This window comes from Triticum aestivum, chromosome 2D (genome assembly GCF_018294505.1).
Source record: "Triticum aestivum cultivar Chinese Spring chromosome 2D, IWGSC CS RefSeq v2.1, whole genome shotgun sequence".
Classification (NCBI taxonomy): domain Eukaryota; kingdom Viridiplantae; phylum Streptophyta; class Magnoliopsida; order Poales; family Poaceae; genus Triticum; species Triticum aestivum.
Genome location: NC_057799.1, coordinates 92,124,198 through 92,147,585, shown reverse-complemented (window position 1 = coordinate 92,147,585; position 23,388 = coordinate 92,124,198). Strand labels below are relative to the sequence as shown.

At 42.8% G+C, this 23,388-nt stretch overlaps 1 protein-coding gene across 1 annotated transcript; it reads left to right on the top strand.

The window, feature by feature from the left end:
• The first annotated feature begins 15,977 nt into the window (after positions 1-15,977).
• Positions 15,978-17,657, top strand: LOC123048888 (uncharacterized). Its single transcript, XM_044471913.1, has 2 exons — positions 15,978-16,127; positions 16,291-17,657. The coding sequence occupies exon 2, from the start codon at positions 16,362-16,364 to the stop codon at positions 17,466-17,468; it is 1,107 nt and encodes a 368-aa protein (XP_044327848.1). The 5' UTR covers positions 15,978-16,127; positions 16,291-16,361; the 3' UTR covers positions 17,469-17,657.
• Positions 17,658-23,388: the final 5,731 nt, after the last annotated feature.

Sequence of the window (23,388 nt, the reverse complement as noted above, 5' to 3'; positions counted from 1 at the left end):
AAAAATCCCGATTTCACCCGGAACACTTCCGATGTCCAAACATAGGCTTCCAATATATCAATCTTTATGTCTCGACCATTTCGAGACTCGTCGTCATGTCCGTGATCACATCCGGGACTCTGAACAACCTTCGGTACATCAAAACACATAAACTCATAATATAACTGTCATCGTAACGTTAAGCGTGCGGACCCTACGGGTTGGAGAACTATGTAGACATGACCGAGACACCTCTCCGGTCAATAACCAATAGCGGAACCTAGATGCTCATATTGGTTCCCACATATTCTACAAAGATCTTTATCGGTCAGACCGCATAACAACATACGTTGTTCCCTTTGTCATCGGTATGTTACTTGCCCAGAGATTCGATCGTCGGTATCTCGATACCTAGTTCAATCTCGTTACCGGCAGGTCTCTTTACTCGTTCCGTAATACATCATCCCGCAACTAACTCATTAGTCACAATGCTTGCAAGGCTTATAGTGATGTGCATTACCGAGTGGACCCGATCATCACGTGGTGTCTCAACACGAAGAACTTTTGCAACGGTGCATACTCAGGGAGAACACTTTTATCTTGAAATTTTAGTGAGGGATCATCTTATAATGCTACCGTCAATCAAAGCAAGATAAGATGCATAAAGGATTAACATCACATGCAATCAATATAAGTGATATGATATGGCCATCATCATCTTGTGCTTGTGATCTCCATCTCCGAAGCACCGTGCTTGTGATCTCCATCTCCGAAGCACCGTCATGATCACCATCGTCACCGGCACGACACCTTAATCTCCATCGTAGTATCGTTGTCGTCTCGCCAACTTATTGCTTTTACGACTATCGCTACCGCTTAGTGATAAAGTAAAACTATTACATGGCGATTGCATCTCATACAATAAAGCGACAACCATATGGCTCCTGCCAGTTGCCGATAACTCGGTTACAAAACATGATCATCTCATACAACACATTATATCACATCATGTCTTGACCATATCACATCACAACATGCCCTGCAAAAACAAGTTAGACGTCCTCTACTTTGTTGTTGCATGTTTTACGTGGCTGCTACGGGCTTAGCAAGAACTGTTCTTACCTACGCATCAAAACCACAACGATAGTTTGTCAAGTTGGTGCTGTTTTAACCTTCGTAAGGACCGGGCGTAGCCACACTCGGTTCAACTAAAGTGAGAGAGACAGACACCCGCCAGTCACCTTTAAGCAACGAGTGCTCCGAACGGTGAAACCAGTCTCGCGTAAGCGTACGCGTAATGTCGGTCCGGGTCGCTTCATCTCACAATACCGCTGAACCAAAGTATGACATGCTGGTAAGCAGTATGACTTATATTGCCCATAACTCACTTGTGTTCTACTCGTGCATAGCATCAACGCATAAAACCAGGCTCGGATGCCACTGTTGGGGAACGTAGTAATTTCAAAAAAATTCCTACGCACACGCAAGATCATGGTGATGCATAGCAACGAGAGGGAAGAGTGTTGTCCACGTACCCTTGTAGACCGACAGCGGAAGCGTTATCACAACGCGGTTGATGTAGTCGTACGTCTTCACGATCCGACCGATCAAGTACCGAACGCACGGCACCTCCGAAGTTCTACACATGTTCAGCTCAATGACGTCCCTCGAACTCCGATCCAGCCGAGTGTTGAGGGAGAGTTTTGTCAGCACGACGGCGTGGTGACGATGATGATGTTCCACCGACGCAGGGCTTCGCCTAAGCTCCGCGACGGTATTATCGAGGTGTAATCTGGTGGAGGGGGCACCGCACACGGCTAAAATATCGTATATCAAGTGTGTCCATGGGGTGCCCCCTGCCCCATATATAAAGGAGCAAGGGAGGAGGCCGGCCCTAGGAGGGGGCGCACCAAGTGTGGAGTCCTACTAGGACTCCCTAGTCCTAGTAGGATTCCACCTCCCATATGGAATAGGAAAAGAGGAAGGGAAAAAGAGAAGGAAGGAAGGGGGCGCCCCCCTTCCCTAGTCCAATTCGGACCAGACCAAGGGGAGGGGTGCGGCCACCCTTGAGGCCCTTTTCCTTCTTTCCCGTATGGCCCAATAAGGCTCAATACGTATTCCCGTAACTCTCCGGTACTCCGAAAAATACCCGAATCACTCGGAACCTTTCCGAAGTCCGAATATAGTCGTCCAATATATCGATCTTTACGTCTCGACCATTTCGAGACTCCTCGTCATGTCCCCGATCTCATCCAGGACTCCGAACTCCTTCGGTACATCAACATACATAAACTCATAATAAAACTGTTATCGTAACTTTAAGCGTGCGGACCCTTTGGGTTCGAGAACAATGTAGACATGACCGAGACACGTCTCCGATCAATAACCAATAGCGGAACCTGGATGCTCAAATTGGCTCCCACATATTCTACGAAGATCTTTATCGGTCAGACCGCATAACAACATACGTTGTTCCCTTTGTCATCGGTATGTTACTTGCCCGAGATTCGATCGTCGGTATCTCGATACCTAGTTCAATCTCGTTACCGGCAGGTCTCTTTACTCGTTCCGTAATACATCATCCCGCAACTAACTCATTAGTCACAATGCTTGCAAGGATTATAGTGATGTGCATTACCGAGTGGGCCCAGAGATACCTCTCCGACAATCGGAGTTACAAATCCTAATCTCGAAATACGCCAACCCAACAAGTACCTTTGGAGACACCTGTAGAGCACCTTTATAATCACCCATTTACGTTGTGACGTTTGGTAGCACACAAAGTGTTCCTCCGGTAAACGGGAGTTGCATAATCTCATAGTCATAGGAACATGTATAAGTCATCAAGAAAGCAATAGCAACATACTAAATGATCGGGTGCTAAGCTAACGTAATGGGTCATGTCAATCACGTCATTCTCCTAATGAGGTGATCCCGTTAATCAAATGACAACTCATGTCTATGGCTAGGAAACATAACCATCTTTGATTAACGAGCTAGTCAAGTAGAGGCATACTAGTGACACTCTGTTTGTCTATGTATTCACACATGTATTATGTTTCCGGTTAATACAATTCTAGCATGAATAATAAACATTTATCATGATATAAGGAAATATATAATACTTTATTATTGCCTCTAGGGCATATTTCCTTCACAAAGATGTTCCCTATGCTTCAGCCATAGGCTCTATCATGTATGCAATGCTGTGTACCAGACCTGATGTGTGCCTTGCTATAAGTTTAGCAGGGAGGTACCAAAGTAATCCAGGAGTGGATCACTGGACAGCGGTCAAGAACATCCTGAAATACCTGAAAAGGACTAAGGATATGTTTCTCGTTTATGGAGGTGACAAAGAGCTCATCGTAAGTGGTTACGTTGATGCAAGCTTTGACACTGATCCGGACAATTCTAAATCGCAAACCGGATACGTATTTACATTGAACGGTGGAGCTGTCAGTTGGTGCAGTTCTAAGGAAAGTGTCGTGGCGGGATCTACGTGTGAAGCGGAGTACATAGCTGCTTCGGAAGCAGCAAATGAAGTAGTCTGGATGAAGGAGTTCATATCCGATCTAGGTGTCATACCTAGTGCATCGGGACCAATGAAAATCTTTTGTGACAATACTGGTGCAATTGCCTTAGCAAAGGAATCCAGATTTCACAAGAGAACCAAGCACATCAAAAGACGCTTCAATTCCATCCGGGATTTAGTCCAAGTGGGAGACATAGAAATTTGCAAGATACATACGGATCTGAATGTTGCAGACCCGTTGACTAAGCCTCTTCCACGAGCAAAACATGATCAGCACCAAGACTCCATGGGTGTAAGAATCATTACTGTGTAATCTAGATTATTGACTCTAGTGCAAGTGGGAGACTGAAGGAAATATGCCCTAGAGGCAATAAAAAGTATTATTTATTTCCTTATATCATGATAAATGTTTATTATTCATGCTAGAATTGTATTAACCGGAAACATAATACATGTGTGAATACATAGACAAACAGTGTGTCACTAGTATGCCTCTACTTGACTAGCTCATTAATCAAAGATGGTTATGTTTCCTAGCCATAGACATGAGTTGTCATTTGATTAACGGGATCACCTCATTAGGATAATGACGTGATTGACTTGACCCATTCCGTTAGCTTAGCACCCGATCGTTTAGTATGTTGCTATTGCTTTCTTCATCACTTATACATGTTCCTATGGCTATGAGATTATGAAACTCCCGTTTACCGGAGGAACACTTTGTGTGCTACCAAAAGTCACAACATAAATGGGTGATTATAAAGGTGCTCTACAGGTGGCTCCAAAGGTACTTGTTGGGTTGGCGTATTTCGAGATTAGGATTTGTCACTCCGATTGTCGGAGAGGTATCTCTGGGCCCACTTGGTAATGCACATCACTATAAGCCTTGCAAGCATTGTGACTAATGAGTTAGTTGCGGGATGATGTATTACGGGACGAGTAAAGAGACTTGCCGGTAACGAGATTGAACTAGGTATCGAGATACCGACGATCGAATCTCGGGCAAGTAACATACCGATGACAAAGGGAACAACGTATGTTGTTATGCGGTCTGACCGATAAAGATCTTTGTAGAATATGTGGGAACCAATATGAGCATCCAGGTTCCGCTATTGGTTATTGACCGGAGAGGTGTCTCGGTCATGTCTACATAGTTCTCGAACTCGTAGGGTCCGCACGCTTAAAGTTACGATGATAGTTATATTATGAGTTTATATGTTTTGATGTACCGAAGGTTGTTCGGAGTCCCGGATGTGATCACGGACAAGACGAGGAGTCTCGAAATGGTTGAGACATAAAGATTGATATATTGGACGACTATATTCGGACACCGGAAGTGTTCCGGAGAAGTTACGGATAAAACCGGAGTGCCGGAGGGGTTACCGGAACCCCCCGGGGAAGTATTGGGCCTAAGTGGGCCTTGAGGGGAGAGAGAGGGCAGCAGCCAGGAGGTGGCGCGCCCCCTCCCATGAGGAGTCCGAATTGGACTAGGGGAGGGGGGCGCGGCCCCTCTTTCCCTCTCCCTCTCCCTCTCTTTCCTTCCCCCCCCCCCCCTCTCTCTTCCTAGTTGGACTAGGAAAGGGGAGTCCTACTCCTACTAGGAGGAGGACTCCCCCCCCCTCTCCTTGGCGCGCCTAGGGCAGCCGGCCTCCCCCTTGGTCCTTTATATACGGGGGCAGGGGGGCACCTCTCTACACACTTGATATACGATATTTTAGCCGTGTGCGGTGCCCCCCTCCACCATATTACACCTCGATAATACCGTTGCGGAGCTTAGGCGAAGCCTTGCGTCGGTGGAACATCAACATCGTCACCACGCCGTCGTGCTGACAAAACTCTCCCTCAACACTCGACTGGATCGGAGTTCGAGGGACATCATTGAGCTGAACGTGTGCTGAACTCGGAGGTGTCGTGCGTTCGGTACTTGATCGGTCAGATCGTGAAGACGTACGACTACATCAACCGCGTTGTGATAACGCTTCCGCTATCGGTCTACAAGGGTACGTGGACAACACTCTCCCCTCTCGTTGCTATGCATCACCATGATCTTGCGTGTGCGTAGGAAATTTTTTGAAATTACTACGTTCCCCAACACGATGGGCCGAGACCCCTGCGCGCTTAGGATTTAGACCGGTGTGCTGACCTCTCTGTTGTGCCTAGGTAGGGCTGCGACGTGTTGATCTTCCGAGGCCGGGCATGACCCAGGAAAGTGTGTCCGGCCAGAGGGATCGAGCGTGTTGGGTAATGTGGTGCACCCCTACACGGAAGTTTATCTATTCGAATAGCTGTGTCCCTCGGTAAAAGGATGACCCGGAGTTTTATTCTGACCTTATGACAACTAGAACCGGATACTTAATAAAACACACCCTTTTAAGTGTCAGATACAACCTGGTGATCGCTCTCTCACAGGGCGATGAGGAGAGGATCGCCGGGTAGGATTATGCTATACGTTGTTACTTGGTGAACTTACCAGCTACTCTCTTCTACATGCTTCAAGATGGAGGCTGCCAGAAGCGTAGTCTTCGATAGGGTTAGCTATCCCCCTCTTATTCTGGCATTCTGCAGTTCAGTCCACAGATACTACCCATTTCATTGATACCATTGCATATATAGTGTAGATCCTTGCTTGCGAGTACTGTAGATGAGTACGCAGGGTTGCCTTGCTCCCCCTTTTCTTTCTTCTCGGATGTCGCAACCAGATGCGGGAGCCCCGGACCTAGACGCCACCTTCGACGACTCCTACTACACCGAGGGTGCCTACTACTACGTGCAGGCTGCCGACGACCAGGAGTAGTTTAGGAGGATCCCAGGCAGGAGGCCTGCGCCTCTTTCGATCTGTATTCCAGTTTGTGCTAGCCATCTTATGGCACCTTGTTTAACTTATGTCTGTACTCAGATATTGTTGCTTCCGCTGACTTGTCTATGATCGATCTTATGTATTCGAGCCCTCGAGGCCCCTGGCTTGTAATATAAAGCTTGTATTATTTTGTGTGTGTCTAGAGTTGTGTTGTGATATCTTCCCGTGAGTCCTTGATCTTGATCGTACACATTTGCGTGTATGGTTAGTGTACGGTCAAATCGGGGGCGTCACAAGCAGTTGGGGCTGGTTTAGCTTAGGCTGGCTCAAGAGAGCCTGGGTGAGGAAATGCAGGCCGAAAACTAACATTTGCACATTGTTTGGTTGCCCGCATCTAGACCTCTCGCATTAGGGCAGTAATTTTGGCAGGGTGTTTGGTTGCATGCATTGCCTCGGCTCACGCAACTACACAGTGTTTGGTTGTATACGCGGGATATGATTAAGTGCTAACACTTACACTTAACACACACAGTTACACCGTGCCTCACAAATTGCGGTGGACGGTGACCGCGGCTCCATGTCCGACACGATGAGCACGGAGTCTCATGCGAGTGATCCTGTCGGCACCGTGGCGAACGGGTTTCTAGCGTCGCTGCCGTAGAGAAAGTCCATGCGGAGAAGCGTTGATGCAGAGGACGGGGGAGTAGAAATGGTGACTGCGGGTGATTGTGGTCGTGGCGCCGCGTCCGACGCGGCGTGCATGGAGTCAAGCGACCTCGTCGGTGGCGCGGAGAACTAGTTGCTAGCCTCGTCGTCGTACAGAAAGTCCGCATGGAGACAATGGACAGAGGAGAATAAATTCAGTGGTTGCGCCATGGCAACGTCGGTGCAGTATGACAAGAGAGAGGATGCCGAGATGACCGACGCAGGAGACGACTCCAGTGTAGTAGGATGCGGGATGGGATGCCAAGAGGAATGATGTCAGAGTCGAAAGGGACGAACAGGAGGGCTGTGAGACAGAGGACAAAGGAGAAGAAATACAATGCGCGCGTAATAGTGGCGTCAATGCAGTAGGATCATCGAAACAGAAAACTTGCAACACGAACATCGTGTGGAATTGCATGATGAAGCTGCCGATCGAAGGAAATTCCAAACGATCGATCGTAGGCGACGAATCTAACAAAATTCGTCCAAAACAACTTGGAACATGAACACATAATTGAGCATTTACGTCCGACGAGACTATAAACTGATCGCGTGAATGGAACCATAACATCGATGTGCATCTTTTTCATGTAGAGCTTATCTCGAATCGAAGCACCGTTGTGTATATTAGAGAGGAGAAGGAAGAAAGAAGATTAGGCATGAGGTTAGTGGAGGAGGAAGAAGAAGCATGTACAGAGCTCGCATCCCTCTCGTCTCCTCTTGTGCAAGGGCCCACCCACATGCGCTTGATGTGGCTCCGCTCGACCAGGCTCGCCAGAAACTGCAGATCTAAGTGTAGCTCGTGGGCCTGGCTCGGAGGCGCTTTAAACTTCGTTCGGTGCAGACGCAACATTTTTTTTAAACACAGTACAGACGCAAGTGCTCATATACACGCGCATATACTCACCATATGAACGCACACACGCACACCCCTACCCCTATGAGCACCTCCGAAAGACTGAGCCAGCATATCATCTTGAAATTTATGAAGTCACCGTAGGCACCTCATCGTCGACGGGAACGTCTCCTCCCACTGAATGCGCATCGCCGGAAATTCTGAAATAAATCCAGGAATAAATGCGAGCACCAGGACTTGAACCCTGATCGGCTGGGGATACCACAGTCCCTCTAACAATCCAACCACAGGTTGGTTCGCGGTGCAGACGCAACATGAGACGCGGGCTACCAAACATGCCAGTTTCTTCCCCGTGGGCCTGGTTGGCCCAAATGTGGGCAACCAAACGCGCCCTTGGGAATATCTGATAGGTTACATCTTTTCCCTTTGTTTCCTTGATTCTTTTTTCCTTTTTTCCATTTTTCGTTTTCTATTTTCTTCTTACTTATATGATGAAATTACTAGCACAAATGCCCGTGCGTTGCAACGGGAAATAAAAACTGATGTGTACTTAAATTCAATAAGAAAATTGCCCGTGCGTTGCAACGGGAATACAATGTTAATTTTTTGTTGCGGCAGCGAAATGAGCAAGGAAGAAAATATGAAAGGATTATGCATGTTTTGATCTTGTCACGTCCTGGTTGGCACTCTTCTTGCTCTCTATGACGTACAACAACCTGACAATGCCTGAGATCCTCATAATTTCAAATTCGATAATGACTTGTCAACCTCGATGAACATGTTTATATACCTAATGTTTAGGTGCAACAAAAATGTACAAATTAAACCATGCAAGTCATACGTCAGCTATAACAGTAATCATTTTAAGTGCACCTATGCAAATTCCCCTTTATCAACCAGAGCAACCAGATAACAAAATATATAAAAATAAGAAGATGTGCGTTATTATCTACTCCCTCCGTTCCTAATCATAAGTCTTTTTAAAGATTCTACTACCAACTGTATACGGATGTATATAGACAAATTTTAGAGTGTAGATTCACTCATTTTTGCTTCGCATGTAGTTCATAGTGGAATCTCTAAAAAGACTTATATTTAGAAACGGATGGAGTAATTCATTGAGAGGAATTGTATGGCATGTGACTACAATATAGACACAAAAGCAGAAAAAAGAATAGAATACCTTAGTGAACTAGCGTTTTGTGGTAGGATCTTTGAAGCTCGGCAAGGATCAACGACAAGGGTGGGGGATCGATCACTGGTGACTAAAAATAGCCCCTAGACCTTTAAAAAAGCATTTTGTGACACATGAGAGATACCCCTGAACAAAAATAAAATAAACACTGCTGAACAAAAATAAAATAAAATAAATTTCAGGATAATAACTTTTCCTTTTATTGTGAAACTACTAGATGACATCTTACTAAAGGCCAAGACCACGTGAGAAGTAAAGTTTTAGGAATTACCCGAACTCTGGTTTGAGGATTAGAAATAACGTGTTGTTTAGCATACTAAGTACAATAATTCGATTGTGGTGAAATAATTCTCAAGTAAGAAAAGTACAATAATTCTGTTGTGGTGAAATTAATAATAAAGAAATATTGTGCAATTAGGAGGAGATGACAAAGATAACAACAATTTGACAGTGTACATTTTACAGTTTGATTACATAGGAAAATATCCCTTTGAGCTCTTTGAACTGCCTCTAGAGAAAAAATCAAGCTTAATTGGTGTGCTTAACTTTCAGGTTAGTGTTGTTATTACAAATAAGGCAACTACTTAAGTAGGATATTCTTTGACTTTTCCACTATATATATCCAAATTAATAACAGTATAGTCTTTGCATGAAGCAGGTGGTGCTGTGCTTAGGGATCATAACGGAGCGTTTTTGGTGGGAGTGTGCCATCACTTTCCAAGCATAGCGGATCCGGAAGCAGCTGAAGTTTTAGCTTGCAGAAGAGGTCTACAGGTGGCTGAGGAGATCGGTGCCCAAAAGATTCACATCGAGTTGGATAGTCTGCAAGTTGTCCAGATGATTAACCAGAAAGGCAAGAACTTCTCGGCTGTTGGGCCGTGGATCCAAGACATCAAACACATGCTCGAGACGAAGCAAAGCGTGAAGGTAACCTGGGTTCGACGATCGGCGAATGTCGCGGCACACAAGTTGGCTAGAGTAGGGGTAGCAGACGAACTATGTAAGGTTTGGTTGGGGGTTCCCCCGGACTATATTTTGGATGTAATCTCGGATGACATTCCGAGCTTTGCGGACAAAAAGCGGCAGCATTTACCCTAAAAAAATACAATGGATTAGATAAATCATATTTATTTACTATGCTCCCACTTACAAGACCAACCCCGTAGAAGATTGCTTGCTATTGAAAGCACCGAACATCGACATGCTTGCCACAACAGCCGAAAGGTTAGCTTGGAGGAGCTTCCCTCAAGCAGTTTGGGCGATGCAAGAGAAAAAAATTGAAACACAACGGATAGCGTATGACAACAATTTGTTGGACGACATCACATGCCAATACGTCATAAGAAAGTAGTTCGGATCTAGTCGAGTAATTTTCGGCCGGCCGCACCAGCAAAAACCTCTGATCAATTAGTACGTTGGCTGCATGACAAGAACAGAAAGCGAGCTAGGTAATCCAACGATCGGTCTGACGTAGACACCACACGGCGAAACACATCGACCATCTAGCTTGGCATCAGCTTCCTACTTGCTCGACGAGACCAGCCGCAACGTCTCATACAACCCTCCGGCACCTCTGGCTGTTTTGACTGCCCCTCCGGCACCGCCATCAACCGATCGTCTCCGCCCGAGCTCAGCCGTCCTCCTGCTGTTTGTCCTTCCTTCACCTCTGGCTGTTTGTCCATCAATGGCTTGTGTTGCTGTCGGGCCCTCAAGTGTTAGCCATCTGTTTGCTTTCTTTTCCATCTCTGCCCGTTGATTATTGCAGCCGTCTGTATATAATTTAATGGAAATTGGTGTAAAATAGCGATGTGGGACTATTAGTAAGACGGCATATCTTTAAATTCTGCACAAGCAAGAGATAGCTCAGTTGGTAGCTCATTCTTGGTTCCGAGAGGAGGTCCTGAGTAATCTTGAGGCCCAAGAGATGTGGACTGGTTGTTTTCTGTTTCGGGCGAAAAACACAAAAATAGAAATTTAGTACCACCTTGGGTAGCAACAAAAATATAAAAAATAATAATATGGGTGAACGGATGAAAAAGTTGGCGAAACGCACCTTGCTTCATTAGTAGGTATAGATATAGATATAGATTTCATATTCGTGAACTCTTTTCAAATCGATGAACTTTTTTCATTTTTTGATGATTTTTTTTAAATTTGATCAACTTTTATCAATTTCGATGAAATTTGAAAAAAAATCACATATTTGAAAAAAAATCACCGGATTTGAAAGAAGTTCCCAATATTTGAAAAAAATTCATCAAATTTGAAAAGGTTCGTTGGATTTGAAAAAAGTTCAACACATTTGAAAAATATTCATCGATTTTGAAAAAAAACTTCATCGAACTTGAAAATAGTTCATCAAATTAGGAAATACTTCGTCCAATTTTTAAAAAGTTAATCAATTTTGAGAAGAGTTCATCAATTTGTTTGTAAGAAAATGAAAATGTTGGAAATCATCAATTTAGAAAAGGAATTTTTAAAAAGGACAAAAAGAAAATAAAGGAAAAAAGAAAATCCAAATAAAAACCACCCCAGAAATGACCATGAACCGGGAAAAAAGCCAGTTTGGAAAAAAGCTTCCCAAAACCAGAGGATTCCCGCGACTGAAGAGAAGAAATAAAAAATAAGTTGTGAATTGCTTGATGTTAGATGGGGTAGTGGTTATTGTCATTGGAGACGAAGGAAATGATCGCGAGTTCGATCTGGCAGCGCATCATTTTTCTGAACGTTTTTTACAGAATAAACAAAACATAATAGGCCGGCTCAGCTCGCCAGCGGAGGGGGTGCGCTCCATGCGCCCGTTCTCGGGCAAACCCTATTCGGCGCTGCAGGCGCCGGTTAAAGGGCAATTTTCCTAACTGGCGCCTGCAGCCGTGTTAACTGGGCTGGCCCATGTACCTGTAGTTTTTTTTTCCTTCTGTTTCCCAAAACACAAAAAAGGATGGGAGCACCTATGTGCCGCTTACTGCGGCAACCAGTCGGGGCTTCGCACAGGGCGCCCCCCGACTGGGCCGGCCCACACAGGCAGCAAGCGGTGTAAAAATGAAAGAAAACACAAAGCTTCAGTGAGGAATCGATCTCACGACAACGCACTTGTAGAGCGAAGTAACTAACCACTACGCCTGACTGACGCTTGTGGTGATATGGCAATGCGAATACTATAGAACTAGTCACATCACCAAATCCGGTTATTTTTTCTTTTTTCGATCTTTTCTTGTAATTTCTGAATTTTTTTAACTGTAAGAACGTTTTTTATGAACACACACGAGTTTCAATTTTTTTTAGCATTTTTTACGATATCTAATCAAATTTTAGAAAAGGAACAATTTTGAAGTTGTCGACAAATATTGAAAAACAGGAACATTTTTTAATATTACGATCAGTTTTGATAAAAACAAACAAGTTTTTTAAAAATGTGAACAATATTCTGAATTGTTGAAAAAAAACTAAAAACAGGAACATATTTTGAATTTGTGAACAAATCCTGAAAAAAATGAACATTTTGTTAAATTCTAAACAAAATTTCACAATCATGAACAAGTTTTGACAAAATGTGAACATTTTTTGAATTTCTGAACACTTTTTAAAAAGAGGAGCATTTTTAATTTGTGAACAAATTTGGAGAACGGGAACATTTTTTAATTTGTTATTTTTTCTAAAACGGGAACACTTTTTTAGAATGATGAACAATATTTTAAAGATGTGATTTTTTTAAAGAAAAACGTACCAAACAAAATTTGAAAAACGATCATTTCTTCAAAATTGCAAACAATTTTTGAAACATGAATTTTTATTGAAACATTCAAAAAAAATATTCTCGAATCTGAAATTTGTTCAAAAATTCAGAAAAATTGTCTATATTTCGAAAAAGTGCGTACATATTTTGAATTTTCTGAACACTTTCATAGACAAGAACATTTTTTTGCCTATGCGGACAAAAAATTTGAAACTGCCGAAAATGTTTTTGAAAAACATGAAACTTTTTTGAAGTTGCAAAAAAATTATGAAATTCTGAAAAAAAATAAACCATGAATATTTTTTGAATTTTTGAACAAATATTTGAAAACGGAACATTTCATGAAATTATGAACATTTTTTGAAACAAAGCGAACAGAGTTTGCAAGTTATGAACAAAATTGGAAACAGGAACATTTTTCGTAAAACTGAACAAAATTTGTAAAATGCGAACATTTTTTGAAAAAGAAAAATAAATCTGAGAAACAAAAATAAAAATGAAAAGAAAAAAAATCGGAGAAAAAAGAATCAAAAAAGAAATAAGTAAAGAACTAGAAGCTTCAGAGAAAAAAGGAAATAAGGAGAGAAACGGAAAAAAGAAATAGAAAAAAACAGAAATGAAAGAAATCCGGTTCAGCCTTCTAAAAGGTTCCCAAAACCGTAATAAACCAGCTGAGAACCTTCAGAAGGTTCCCAAAACCTGGAACGCTGAAAACGCGCAGACGGGCCGGCCCAAAACCGAACGATCGCCTGATCGCCTGTGGGAAACAGCGTCTGTTTGCCGCAGAGAGCGGCGAATAGTGAATTCCGCTATTTATCGCTTTAACCGAGCCGCCAGACAAGTAGGGAGCTCCTATCTGCCGCTTTATGCGGTAGACTGGCGGCGCTTCGCACAGGCGCCGAACTAATCGGGCCGGCCCAGGTAGCGAACCCCGCAATGCGGGAAAAAAATCAGGAAAAAAGGATGCGCGCTACGTTGTGTTCGAACTCGACCCGGGTGACTCTAATTTCGTCTAAAGAGCCACTTGACCTAGACACCTTTTCTGAAAGATGTACAGCGCAATTGTTTAAGTAGTCAAAGTCGCATAAAATTCCTAAAAAAGATGGATACACGATGATTCAAGCTACGCACCTCTTGGTAGTACGCAGTGGTACATAACAAGTGGAATACATTATCTTAGTGTCTAAAAACTGCAGCGTGGCTTATAAGAACGTGAGCGGTGACAGATCTAAATTTTTCGAATTTGCAAGCACATTTGAAAAACAGGAACAATTATGAAGTTGTGGATGAATATTGAAAAACAGGAACCTTTTTCTAATTATGATTAATTTTCAATAAACACAAAAAAGATTTTCGAAATCTGAACAAGTATTTTGATAGTGATTTTTTGAAAAACATGAATATTTTTTAAAGGAGAACAAATTTTGAATTGTGAACAAACAAAATCTGTAAACATGAATATTTTTTGTAAACATGAACATTTTTAGAATTTGCGAACAAAATTTTGAAATGGGAACTATTTTTAAAATAACAAACAAATTCTGAATTTTTAGAACAAATTGTAAAATGGACAACAATTTTGAAAATCCCAAACAAATTTGAAATGTGAACAATTTTTAATACGTGAAAAAAATTTTGAAAAATAAGAACATTTTTGAAATTTGTGAATTTTTTAAAAACAGGCATTTTTTGAAATCCATGTCATTATTTTCAAATTTCTCAACAAATGAACAAAAGTAATTTGAACAGTTTTTGAAAAAACAGGAACATTTTCTGAAAATCTGAAACAAAAATTTTGAAACCAGAAACATTCTTTGAATTTATGAACAAATTTTGTAAAATGGAAACATTTCTTGAATTTGTGAACAAAATCTGAAAAACATGAACTTTTTTGAAATTCGGAATATTTTTTGAAAATAAACTTGAAAAGAAACAAAGGAAAAGAAAAAAAAGAAACAGAAAAAAGAAAAAAGCGAAGAAACAGAAAAAAGAAAAAAGCGAAGAAACAGAAATAAAGAAACAGAAAATAGAAATAGAAAAAAGAAAAACGAAAAAGAAACTGAAACAGAAAAAGGCGGTTCAAAAACCTTCTAGAAGGTTCTCAAACTGGAAAAAAAAGCGGCTGGAAACATCATAGAAGGTTCCCAAAACCGGTGTCTGCGCTAAAACGGGCCTTCCCACTCTGTTCGCTCGCTCGCACCTCCCCTGTGCGAAGCATCGACAGCTTGCCGCAACGAGCGGCAAGTAGGATTTTTCAAAAATTATTGCGTGCAAGATGAATCGATCCCGTGACCTCCTGTACTAACGCACTACACACTAACCACCCGACCACACAAACCAATCTAATATTTATCAGCTTCCGCATTCTTTTATTACTTTCTACATTTCCGTTCCTTTTTTCATTTTTTCTTCTTCCTTATTTTTCAAATCGATGAAAACAATTAAATGTTCTGAACTTATTTTTCAAATTGATGAATATTTTTTGTGAACTTGATTTTTCAAATTGATGATTTTCTAAATAAAATTATGAACTTCTTTTCATTTTTCGATGAACTTTTTTATATCGATGAACTTTTTCCAAAATCTATGAACTTTTTTGAAAACCCATGAACTTTCTTAGAAAATCAGTGAACTTTTTTCAAATACGATGAACTTTTTTTGAAATTGATGAACTTTTTTTCAATTCGATGAACATTTTTCCAACATTGATGAATTTTTTTCTAAATCAATGAACTTTAAAAAAAAATCTATAAAATTGATGAACTTTTTTCAAAACTGATGAACTTTTTTCAACATCGAATATATATTTTTCAAAAACGACGAATTTTTTTCAAAATCAATGAACTATTTTTCAAAATTGATGAACCTTTTCCAAATTCATGGAAATTCTTTGAATTAGTGGTTTGTTTTGAAATCCACGAACTTTCAAATTTTCTGCACATTTGTTTTCAGAAATCACGTTTTTCTAATTTATATATGCTGTAAATAGCGTGGCTATAATTCTTAAAAAGTTTCCTAATCGGCGCTGAAGGCGCCGACTAGGGGCTCCCCCGTTCTCGTTCTGCGCTTCCTCGGCTGGACTGGTTTCGTTTCGTTCGTTAATGGGCTGGGGCCGAGAAAAAAATCTTAGTGGACAGCCCACGAGGACCACCGGTGACCGGGAACTTGCTAGGGTTTCGTCCATTTATAAGCCAACGATCCCTTCGCTACTTTGTGTCCCACCGCCGCCGCCCGCGTCCTACCATTGTCTCCCAACACAATCAATTGCCGAAACCGCTCCGTTGGTGAGTCGCCAAGTTTTGACGCTGCACCATCATCGACTTGTAGGTGCGTACCTGCGATTTCTTTTTTCCTATATATATGCTGCCCTTTGTCGCCCTCGATTCAGATCTGGATACTTGGATTTGTCGGGTTGATTTGCTGTATGATGTTGGTTGTGCTTGATTGATTTGCATCTGACAGTCGATTCGGGTTCGAATTCATATTACAGGGATCAAGGGCCAACGGCAACGCCGAATCTAAGGAATCAGATCTACGATTAATCCAGGAAAAAGTCAGACCATGTCCGCCCGGTTACAAGAATGCGACGAGCAAAGGGGAAAAAGGATGCCAAAGCGTGGCCGTGAGCGACTTTACCTTGTCTTTGATGACTGGTGCCATGGATACAGCATCCGCATGGTAAACTTGTTGCAGCATACTGCTGGCTCAGGCCATCCAGCCCCGGTGCATTTTTCCGAGCCTTTCTGCCGCATAATGGCGCCTCTCGTGTCGTACTTCACGTCAGCCTTTGGCTCTAAGATTTTGGCGGTGTTTTCCAGAGATCCCGAAGCTGACTCTGAGAGCTACTTCCCAATGTTGGACGTTCGCTCGCGGTGCGTCACCTTTGCCCCTGGGCAGGGATGTCCTATTCCTCCCATCTACTACCTACCTGTCGGCAACGAGTTATTCAGTCTGAGCTTCTGCTCCTTCGAGATGCTCTGCTCGGAGGAGCTCTCCCCCCGGTTGCAGGATCAGTCTTGCGGCATGGGTTGGTCATGGAAACAGCTCTCTGAGAAACCGCCATTCTATGTTGATAACGTCACCTCCTACTCTTTGCATCCTCAAGAACGGACCTTCCTCTTCAGCACCAAGACTGGCGCCACTGAGGCCACCTACACCTTTGACACCGAGAAACGTTCATGGAAACTCCTTGGCTATTGGAAGCTGCCCTTTGCTGGCTGCGGTCACTTTGACCTGGGCCTCAACTGCTTTGTCGGGCTCTCCAAAGAACCGGACACCCTTGGCCAACTTTACAGCTGCGAAGTGCCCATCTATGACACTGATGATGGTCTGTGCCCTTGCCCTGTAGTGAAGCTCTGCAAGGAGAATCTGTTAAGTGAGTGCCCAATTGATATGCATGTTGGTGCTACCCTTGTCTACATGGGAGGCAAGAGCGAATTCTGCCTCGTACAGTGTGTCAGCCCTGATCAGGACCGAATGGATGAGGAGGACGTTGCTCATGGTGTGCAGCTACCCGGTCGTCGCTTCTATTGTCTGACCACATCCTCTCTCAGCTTCAACAAGGATAAAGAACTGACAACGGGCAATAACCGTCGGCTGCAGTACTACAAAGTGCCTAAAGAAGCCACTAAGCCGTTCCTTCAAGATCCGGTGGCATTTTGGATGTAAAATGCTAAATTGTGTCTGTCATGAGTCACCTCCTATGTTTATATTTTCACTGAATTACTATAACTCTATTGCCTTGTATTACTATGTTTTAATAATGTGTGCATGTCTGATTTGGTAAATGTATTCCCTTTTGTTTTCATCTGTGAGTTTGCAACAAGAAATAAGATTATGAAATGACACTTTTTTTCCTGTAAGTAGCTTCAGTTGCAAACATTTAATCTGTTTTTGTTGCACCGTCTTTCAGCCTGTCACCTGACCCTGGCATAGATATGCATTTAATCTGTTTTTGTTGCACCGTCATTCAGCCTGTCACCTGACCCTGGCATAGAAATGCATTTAATCTGTTTGTTGCACCGTCATTTTGCTATCTGATCAGCACACGCGTTTCACGAACGTCGTGACAATACTGCACAGTGATGTGTTTTATACTCACAGAGCGCGGTCGTAGTTGTGCTGCCGCTCGATGTAGAACTCGCCCAGCCTCGTTGGCGGCTTGCCGGTGGTCACGGCACAGCCACCGCTTCTGCCTCGCTGTCGCCACTCGCCCCCGATAGTCCCCTCTTGCTCCCGTGCCATGGATGGACTTGACTGGGACGCAACCGTGGACAGGTACATGCCCAACGCGATCATGGCTGAGGCGGACGCACGAGGTCAATTTGGTCGTCCTCTTTTTTATTTTATTTTTGAAATAACATATGGACTTTATTCAATCGAAATAATGGATACATCGTTCGTGAGGAATAGTACAATTTCAATCATAGGCTCCTCAAACCAATCAGCAGAAGAAGAAAATATAGGCAACCTAACATCGTGCGCAACCATATTGGCTTCCCTATTACAAAGAGCAATATATGATCAACCTCAGAGGATAAAAATTGTAGTTGTAGACCTCTAGTCTAGTGTGTTTTTTGGCAGGTGCTAGTCTAGGGTTGATCATAATTAATTTCGGCTATGTATATAAAACTGAGAATACCAGATTCTGTGGTGGGAGATGTTTACCGTTGCAGGAAGGGCAGGCGGCCCAAATCAATAACGGCCATTGGAACTTTCGGAGTTGGTGTGCAGATGTGACCTGGATAGGATAACGATGCCCATTCGCTTTCATTTCTCTCTTCGATACACCATAAGGAACTACTCATTAGGAAAGGGCAATAAAAACAACAACAGTGGAAAAACATAGTGCTTTAGTCTACTTAGTCCTGGGAGACATCACTAGTTGATCCATGAAAGGTTTTCAAGAGATGAAAAGTCACAGCAGCTCTTCTTCGACAGTGGCGTCATACAAGATACAGCTCTCCAGAAAGTAATATGATCAAACAGCAACATTTCTTGCTTTGAGAAGAAAGTAACGATGGGAAGTACGTATGCCATGGGCATAAAAGTCGGTAAGTTAGCAGCCTCTTCTCCCACCGATTTCTGGAAACAGAATGGATATAACAAAAGCTGTAATAGCAGACCAACTTGTCCTCTGCACATACTTCAGACAGCAGCAACAATCAGATAGGCATCCACTAACTGATGTAGACATGCAGTGACACACTCTTTTGCCTAGGCTCAACAATTCCACTGGTTGATTATCCTTGTGCATGTACTCGGACCTTGAATCAGAAGAGAAATCTGAATGCTTTACGTAATCCACTTTATTCTTTCTGCTTTTGGAACTATTTGATGGAAACATTGTCGCTACTGTATGATAGCAACCGGTGAAGAGATTTAAGCATGAGCATGCTTTGTACTCCCTCCGTCCGAAAATACTTGTCATCAAAATGGATAAAAAGGGATGTATCTAGAACTAAAATACGACCAGATACATCTCCTTTTATTCGTTTTGATGACAAGTATTTCCGGACGAAGGGAGTAGTATGCTAAACCCCGAGAGACTACTACATTTAGATGCCTGGCCTATGTGTCACCTGATCTACTTGCCGCGTCTGTGGTGAACAAGCTTCAGAATCATGATAAAACTGATATTTTAAAGGATCATTTGTTACTTCAGATAGTTACCGGAAGGGCTGCTGACTTTTCCCTCAAAATCCAATATGCATAGCTCCATATTTTCTTTGCAAACATCAACATCTGGAGTTCTGGACGTCAAACTTGGATTGGAGTGTTGCTGTTTCTTCCGAATACTATAAGAAAAAATAGCACTTTGGGTGTCACATAAAATAACTTTAGACTAGTAGATTGGGAGTTGCAATTGCCCGCGGCACAAGCACAGAAGTAAGAAGTCTGTCTGCGCTGGAATTCTGGAAATCACCTGAGTTGAAAAGTATCATTTTGTTTCTTGATAAATGATTTATCATGCCAACAGCTGTACATTACAGTAATAGAGTACTTGGTGAAGTCATGAAAACAATCCTGGTAATTACCAAAGAAAATCTGCATTAGAACAGATTAGGTTGCTAACGGAGGAATAAGGATTCAAGGGTACTCAGCAATCCAGAAAAAATATGTCCCGTACCAAAACAGGACTGCATAATGAAGACATTCAGCATGTCATATAAAGCCTGATTGCAGTCAAAGAAAATGATATGTGAAGTCCTAACATTAAATAAATTAGCACAGTCTCTGTTTATTCAGTTATAACTACATAATAACTAGCAAAAAGGTGCATAAGACTGTAGGCAAAATGCAGTAATGCACTAATGACCGGTCCAAGCACCCCTGGCGGAGCATATGGCCATATGTACAGAAACGCAGGGGATGGCCAGTCAGGTCCTAGCGCATGGGGCAAATGATGGCAGCCTACTCTTCCGGCCGGGAGTGCTGGAGGCGCTGTCCAGCGCTGTGGCCGCAAGGATCGCAACAGCAGGTGGTGATACAGAGAATAACGCCTTGCGATTTAAATTCAATGCAGCCAAAAATCCTATGCAGGGCAACTCAAAAAAGAAAGATTAAAAGAAAGGGGGGCGAACAGAGTTGAGTTTGCCCGCAAGCAAGTACTAAGGAAAAAAAGGGGACATTCATTTGGGGTTTGCCCGACGGGTAGTGACTTAGAGTTCCTTTTGAGAAAGAGATGGATAGCTATAAGCGCATGTTGTATGGTGATGTAACCGTCTCATCCAAACGGGTGTGCACGGGTAGAGTTGTAGTTGTCTAGGACGAGAGGGCGGGGCTACTCACATTGCAAAGGAGATAGACGAGAAGGAGGAAGAGTATGTTCTGCAAGGTGTGGAATCGGTTGGTGAAGAGAAAGACGAGATTGGCACATCGGCGGCCTCCGAGGAGGAGGACCGCCGGGCAAAATGAAAATCCTAGGATGGAACTGCCGTGGTATGCTCTCCAACACGACAGTTCGTGAGCTTCTGGACCTACAGGAGCGTACAAGGGCAGACTTAATTTTCCTTTTTGAATCCCATTTGAATAATTGTAAAGCCGATGAGCTTCGTCGTACTTTAGGTTTTGATTCTATGTTTGTAGTGGAAAGTGATGGTAAGGCCCGTGGCCTCGCTTTGTTTTATCATAAGTCGAATAAAGCCGAGTTGAACTATGTGTCATCCCATTTTATTGATATTGTTTTTATGTACGAGGATGTGGTTCAGTGGCGGTTCACGGGTTTTTATGGTCACCCGAAATGGAATGAACACTATATCTCTTGGAACGATATTCGCAATCCAAAACATTCAGCTGCGCATCAAGGGCGGTCGCTCGCACATGCCACGTCGGATTAGGTAAAGACAAAATGGAGTAGCAGTTTGTCCTTCGCTGCCCCACGCCGTCGTTTGCTTCGTCTAGAAGAAAAGAAAGAGGGAGAGAAACAGGAAATCGCTCCAGCCCTTTTGCCTCGACTCACGCGGCCTCTCTCAAAATATCTGTCTCGTTGCCGCCGCCACCGCCTCGCCCCATCGGCCCGTTTTTTTTTTGAACAAGCAAAGGCACCGAAGTGCCAAATTCATTCAGCTCGTAGAGAAAGTACAAAGAGAATTATATAGATCTACCGAAGATGTAGAGAGGAGTAGCGGCAGTATTTAGAAAAGAGAGCTGAAGAAAGACCCTAAATGAGGCAAAGTGGGAATGCCACTACACCATGATCAACATGGTCAGAACTAGCACATGAACACTCTGAATATGAAACTATGAATTGCTGTTGTCTTTTGCTTCACTGCCATCTTTCTTGAAGCAAGCATGTCAAGGTCCTGTAGAAACAGCAAAATACATCTGCAACCAAGATGAAAACCCTGCAAAATAAGAAACTGATGTACTCCAGCTTCGCGATATAGCATCAAACACCAGAGATCTGCAAATGAATAAAAACCAAGCACAGCACAAAGTACAGAGAGAAGGCAGAGCTCAAGAAGAAACAAAGAACAAGCCCAGACTACCATCTATAACTGAGATAAAAACTTGCCACACCAAAACCTACAGGGAGAAAATTAATAACAGTGAACTGTATGAATTCTAAAGCCCTGAATCTGAAAACTTTCAAGAAGAGGCAGTATTGGGCAAAGACCATGATTGTGTCTTGCAGCAAAACCAGAAAGCCGAGTGTTGCCAATAGCATGGAAAACTTGTTGAGCAAGATTATGAGCAATACCATTGATCTCCCTAGAAATGTGAAACACCTTTGGCTGAAGCTGATAAGTAGTCTTAAAAAAACTAGCCAAAGATTTCCTGATACTCCATGGAGTTTCAGAAGTGGAGACATTACCTAGAGCAGCAGCCCCCGCTAAAACCAAGCAGTCCGTCAGAAAAGTAGGCTGAGCAATGTTGAGTTGAGATGCAAGATAAGCAGCAAAATTTAGTGCAAGAGCCTCCGCTTGCAGAGGAGTAGAAGTTGGAGGAGCTGAAGCTTGCACTTGCACATTGATCTCTCCTCGGTTAGAGGGTAAGGAAATAAAGATTCCCACACCTGTGCCAACCTGTCCTTGCAACAAACCTGGAATTTTCTTGGTCCTAAAAGCTGCATCCGAATAGATTTTAGCCCCATCAGCCAACAAATCAGACCTAAGGGTTTTGCCAGGCAAAGGAATTTGATTAGAAGACAACTGAGTTGGAGTTGGAGCCTGATTCAAGAGAAGGGCATTGTCATACACATTAGAGGTTAACGCAAGAGCAGCAATGTGAACTTGATGAGGAAGAGATTTTGCCCTATCAAATAGAAAATCATTCCTTGCTTTCCAGAGACACCAAAGAAGCGGAAAAATGTTAGAAAGAGAACCATATGGATGCCTCATGCAAAGAACATCAATAACAGAATGCAAGGTGGAATGCCCCTGGACTAAAGCATCCGAACGAACAAACCAAGGAGAGGAAAACCAAGCTGCACGAGAAAAAGAGCACATGAAAAACAGATGGACCTCATCCTCTTGTTGACCACATCGGCAACAATTTTTTGAAATATGAATGGAAAATCTACCAGCCCTCAACCCCGTAGGAAGAGCCCTCCTAAGCAGTCTCCACGCAAAAGTTTTAACTTTTGGGAGCATATCCTTTTGTTTCCAAATGAGTTTAAGAAGATTTGAGAGATCCAAAGGAACAATAGAAGGTGCATTTCGGGGAATGGCCTGAATTTCCTGCAAACAAAGTTTATAGGCAGATTTTGAAGAACAAATATCATTATGAGTGAGATCCCAACAAAGCGTATCCGGACTATCATCATCAATAATATCTGTTTGCACAATAAGAGAGGCCAAAGGTTCTTGAAAAAGAGAGCAAACCAAGTCCTGATTCCAAGTTTTTGGTCCGGAAACCAAAGATCTTTAACTAAAATGGATATTGAAAACCATGTCGTTGATGAATAAGACAATCATGAACTGATCTCCAAAGAGAGCACCAAGGAGTGCTCTAAATTGAGATATTGCCTTGAGATAATTGATAAAAAGAATGGGCTTTGAGTTTTGGTAGAATTTTAAGAATAGAAGCCCAAAAGGCCGACTTAGGAGAATTAGCAGAGGCTGTCCATATGGAGGCATTATGAAAA

Bases quoted from the DNA above. Each gene is read 5' to 3' on its own strand.
- LOC123048888 (XM_044471913.1), top strand. From the start codon at position 16,362: ATGTCCGCCCGGTTACAAGAATGCGACGAGCAAAGGGGAAAAAGGATG.